Below are 4,838 nucleotides of genomic sequence, written 5' to 3' on the forward strand. Positions count from 1 at the left end.
TGAACTGCATTTTCCACTTCCTGTAAGTCGACCAGCCTGAGTAAGAGCTGGTTGTGCTCCTCTGTGACTAGTTTGGGGATGTTCTCTGTGATTTTTCCTATAGCTTGCATTCTGTCCACTTGTGGTTCTTGATGATCTTTCTTAAAGTAGTTGAGAAGTTTGAGCTCGATTTCTTCATGTTTTTCCACTTTTACCCCTGCTCATTTTGGATGTGAGTAATATTGTTATTCATTCGACGTTGAATAGTGGAACGGTGAAATTTTTTTGTATTTTTTTCTCCTTCCTTTAGCCACCTGATTCTCAATTTTTGCCTCCAGAGCGTTTCTTCTTGTTTGGCCCTCTCTGAGATCTGAGTTTCAAGAGACTTTTCCTGTTTCGAAAGTTCCTCTGATCTTCCCTCTGTGATGATCCGTTGCTGCAACTATTTCATATCTTGATCTAGAGTAGTCTGAGCCTGGAAAATGTTACCAAATGAAGAATGGTTCCATTGTTTTATTTTACTCTTGAGGTATTTAAGCTTCTGCTGAAATTTGAACATGCTTGTACCATTTGGCGAAGAGAAGTTGATCCATTCTGAATTTACCAGATTGACAAAATCTGGATGTGTCATCCAAAAAGCCTCGAAGCGAAACGGCCTGCGGGTAGCATTGCCTGGTTGAGACCATTGGAGAGAAATTGGCCAATGGTCTAAGCCTATCAGCAACAGGATTGAAGCTGAAAGGTCTCCCCCTAAGTGGATTGCGTTGTCAGAGATTAGGAATCTGTCCAGGTGAGACGCAATTTGGTGCGAACCAGCTCTTTTGTTATTCCAGGTAAAAAGGCCATTGTTGAATGGCATGTCAATAAGCCAATTGCTTTGAATGTAATCTTTTAGATTGTTACTTTCCTTGTCCAGCTTGTTCCTTCCTCCTCGCTTTTCTTCCATCTTGGTTATCATGTTGAAGTCACCCCCAGTGATCCAGAGCGGATGAGACCTATCAGTATTGATTGAGGAAAGGGTATTCAGAAGTTCTACCTTATGCATAGCTTCCGGGGGAAAATATACATTGGTTATGTGATAATTTATACTGGTTCCTGTAATGTGGAAAGTAGCTTGACAGCAATGCTTGTTTGCATTAATGTTGTTGAGCTCAATGGTGCGTGCATCCCAGATGATTGCCAAACCTCCTGAGGCGCCAAAGGCATCTACTGTTGCTACTATACTACCCGGCCATACTTTTGTAGCAATTCGGTCTAGAGAGATGGAGTTGCATTTAGTTTCCTGCAGAAAGAGAATTTGGGGCTTCTCTTGCTTTATCATGTTCTTAATCAGTCTGCATTTCCTAGGGCTATTGAGCCCCCTAATGTTCCATGAGATTAGCTTCATGATGGAAGGTTGGAGAGAGAGTTGTAATACTTTGTGAGCTTGGAGTACCTGCTTGACTCCACTAGCATTTCCCCAATGCGGATGGTGCGTTGAAGATCCGTTTTCCTCCCTCTCTTTTTGTTATCTTTGATTATGCTTTTCCCATCCCAAAGACCTCCAGTTTGAATACCTAGGGATTTTTTGCCTTTGAGCTCTGGAGAGAATTACTTCCAGATTCTCCAACTGTCGCTCTGGGATTTTATCATAATTTTTTGTTTTGCATGCCTGCTCTAGACCAAGAATGTCCAAATCCCCAATGTCTATGCTTTCTGGTTCTTCTTCCATATGCTGTGTGTCACTTATGTCTTCTGTTGTTTCTGTTGCCCTGGAAAGGTCAGGTTGCGAGTTGTCTACCTCCATTCCTTGCGAGTACCAGGTTGGGACTGTGCGCATAGCCGTGGAGGAAGGATCTGTGGGTAATGGTTCTTTTGGGATTTTTTTGGGATCAGAATGTGCAGGTTGTTTGTTCATCATGGGATCCTTCTCAGATGGGACAAGGGGCTCAGGGTTGTGTACTTCTTGTCGGGCTAGCACTTCAAAACTGTTGCTCGTAGAGGGTTTTGATGAACTGGCTTGAGGCTTCTTAGGGATTGTAGCAGGTTTCTTGTGATTTTTCCTACGATTGGCAACTTTAGTGAAGCCAGTCAGATCCGGCTCCTCAGAGGCAGTGGTATTCGAGGGTTTCTGGTTTAGAGGACAGTCCTGAAATAGGTGACCCAGTGCATGGCATCTCCTGCATCTGAACGGCACATGTTCATAATCAATTAACTGAACCCATTCAACATCATCGTGAAAAATACTTACCGCATCTAGAAGTGCCTTGCTAAGGTGCATATAAACGCAAATGCGGGCGAAGGAGGTATATCTTCGGAGTTTTGTTTCCTCTGCCGTTTTGACAAATTCACCGAGACCATTTCCTATGGTTTGTAACGTCTCTTCGTCCCAGTATTCCATTGGGAGTGAGTAGAGACGGATCCAAACTGGCGCCCAGCTGAGATCTTCTTTGTCTGGATTAAAGCGCTCCACCCATCCCCTCAAATATAGGCCAGCTGCATTGAAAAAATAGGGGCCACCATCTAGTACTCTATTTCGGTCCTCCAAGCAGTTAAAGATGGCCGTGAAGAACCCTTTAGGTCCTAGCTGCAGCGTTATGTGTCCTTTCGGCTTCCACTTCGCTGCTATCCAGCCATGCAACGCTTTCTCTGTTGGCCACATACCTATGAATTTGCCTATCAATGCATGATCTCTCATGTACTGGATCTGAGCATTGATCCGATGACTTGGGAGCTCTATTTTCGGGCGTTCAACAGTGACCAGTCTACAGGTGTTTGAGGTGACCTGGGGGTTCTCCCTGTCGTTCGCCTTGGCATCTTGTGGATCTATCTTCTCTCTGTCTCCATTTTGATCAGCTGAACTAGTTCCTTCCTCACGCCTCTGAGGAGAATCATTTGCGTTGGGGGGAGGCGCAGCGTCCTCCCCCTGGGGGTATTCATGATGCTCGCGCTACTTCTTGTCGTGTGCTGCCTTTCATATTGCTGGTGGTATGACAGTATTGCAGAAGTCTGCTCAGGTCTGCCGTTGCAGGTTCTGCAGAAACCCTAAGTCGCCATTCCCTCAGACTGCTTGACTCTACAATTTTGTTTATATTCTTAAAAACACATATTCCTTTAAATATATATTTCTTAATATATATTTCTTAACATATATTCAAAATATAATTACAAGTAAGTTAATATTATTTATATATATACTATATAATTTCAATTAATAAAAGAAAGATAATTACAATTTAATTAATATTATTTATAAATAAACCATATAATTTAAATTAATAAATAAAACATAATTACAATTTAATTAATATATTTATATATAAACCATATAATTTAAATTAATAAATATATATTTAATCTAATAATATTTGATAATACAATGTATTATAAATATATTTATCAATATACATTCATTAATTAAATAAATAAATATTATATATATATATATATACGGCGCATTGGAATAGATTAGTATACACTCTTTTCGAAATGTAGGTTAATAATAGAGGTGGTAGTTTGATTTCTATATTGTATATCACATTATTTGGAGCGTTAAAAGTTTCTTCCTGGTTATTATGATGAGAGTAGTCTAACATGGCTTTGGTGAAATTTTTATTTTATGAAAATTATGGATGGGTAAAATTTAATTTTTTTTAATAATTTTTAGTAAACTATACAGTTCAATGGATGATATGAAAGATTTGTGAGCAGATTTTCAGTTTCTAAACATTGAGATAACCTAGGTTGAATTTCAAATTGGAGTTGATTGAAGCTCCTGCTTGCATTGTCTTCAGTTCGTTAGATTGCTAAACATTGAGATAAGGTATGTTGAATTCCAAATGGGAGTTGATGGAAGCATTTGGTTCTATTATTTTCAGTTGGTTAGATTGGTTTTATGATTTTTATGTGGTTTTTTTTTTTTCCTCAAGTTAGATTGGACCATAGGGTTTTATTCAATGAATTTATGACATTTCAGGTGAATCTAAACGATATCCCTAATTACAAAATATTTCTAAAAATCACATTAATTAACTCCCTAACAATATGAACCCAATACACCTTCCCAATTTAAAAAACCCCTAATTGTAAGTATTCATTTTTTCATTAACTTTGAACTCCATTTTTTATACATATTAATATAAAAACCATTTACCCACTATATATACCACAATATATTATGTTATTTTTTCCTTAATATATATCCCAAATATGAAACCACATCATATGATAATGCTCTCCAATAAAACTCATTAAATTAAACCCATAATTTCCATACAACAATAATCCTCCTCCATTGACTTCAAAAACATCAGCTAGCATTGGCTTAAACGTCGTCCCGCACCTTTACCATCATTATGTATTACTCCTCCTCCGCTAAGCACAGGTTTCACTGGAGTTGGTGGAGTTATTGTGAAGTGAAGAGCTTGCTTAACCATGTTTGATCCGAAATATGCCTATAAATATCCAGCTCAAGGTTTGCGTCCTAATTCTGCCGAAGATTTTCTATTTTTTCAATTCTTCCTAAAAATTCTGATATTTTTTTTTAATTGAGAGTGTGTGAATTAAATAAAATTTTATGTTTTGATGATGAAGCAGAACTAAGATATATGTGGCCATTGCAGGGTACACCCAAGGATACCCAGTGAGCACTGGCCGTGTTTGTTTGCTTTTCCATAGTACTCGCAGGCGCCACCACCGCATTAACGGTCAGGTTATGATCATGGTGTGTAAATCTTCTTAGCTCTTTAATTCGATTTTTGAATTTGATTGCAGTGAACGAAATGATATATGAATCTGTTTAGGGTTTCAACATTGATTGGGCTGTTTGTATGGGCAATTTGCTACATGAGAACTACAGAGAAGATTTCACGATGTCAAGT

At 38.4% G+C, this 4,838-nt stretch overlaps 1 protein-coding gene across 1 annotated transcript; it reads right to left on the bottom strand.

The window, feature by feature from the left end:
- Positions 1 to 421: 421 nt before the first annotated feature.
- Positions 422 to 1,300, bottom strand: LOC149236684 (uncharacterized). The gene has a single exon (XM_089368997.1). It carries the CDS (start codon positions 1,298 to 1,300, stop codon positions 422 to 424), a length of 879 nt encoding a protein of 292 aa, XP_089225123.1.
- Between the last annotated feature and the right edge of the window lie 3,538 nt (positions 1,301 to 4,838).

Source organism: Pinus tabuliformis, chromosome 8 (genome assembly GCF_031772625.1).
Source record: "Pinus tabuliformis cultivar Carrire ecotype Pingquan chromosome 8, CPIR1, whole genome shotgun sequence".
Taxonomy (NCBI): Eukaryota; Viridiplantae; Streptophyta; class Pinopsida; order Pinales; family Pinaceae; genus Pinus; species Pinus tabuliformis.

What these genes read in the sequence shown, in the direction of transcription:
- LOC149236684 (XM_089368997.1), bottom strand. Translation starts at nt 1,300, where the DNA reads ATGATAAAGCAAGAGAAGCCCCAAATTCTCTTTCTGCAGGAAACTAAA.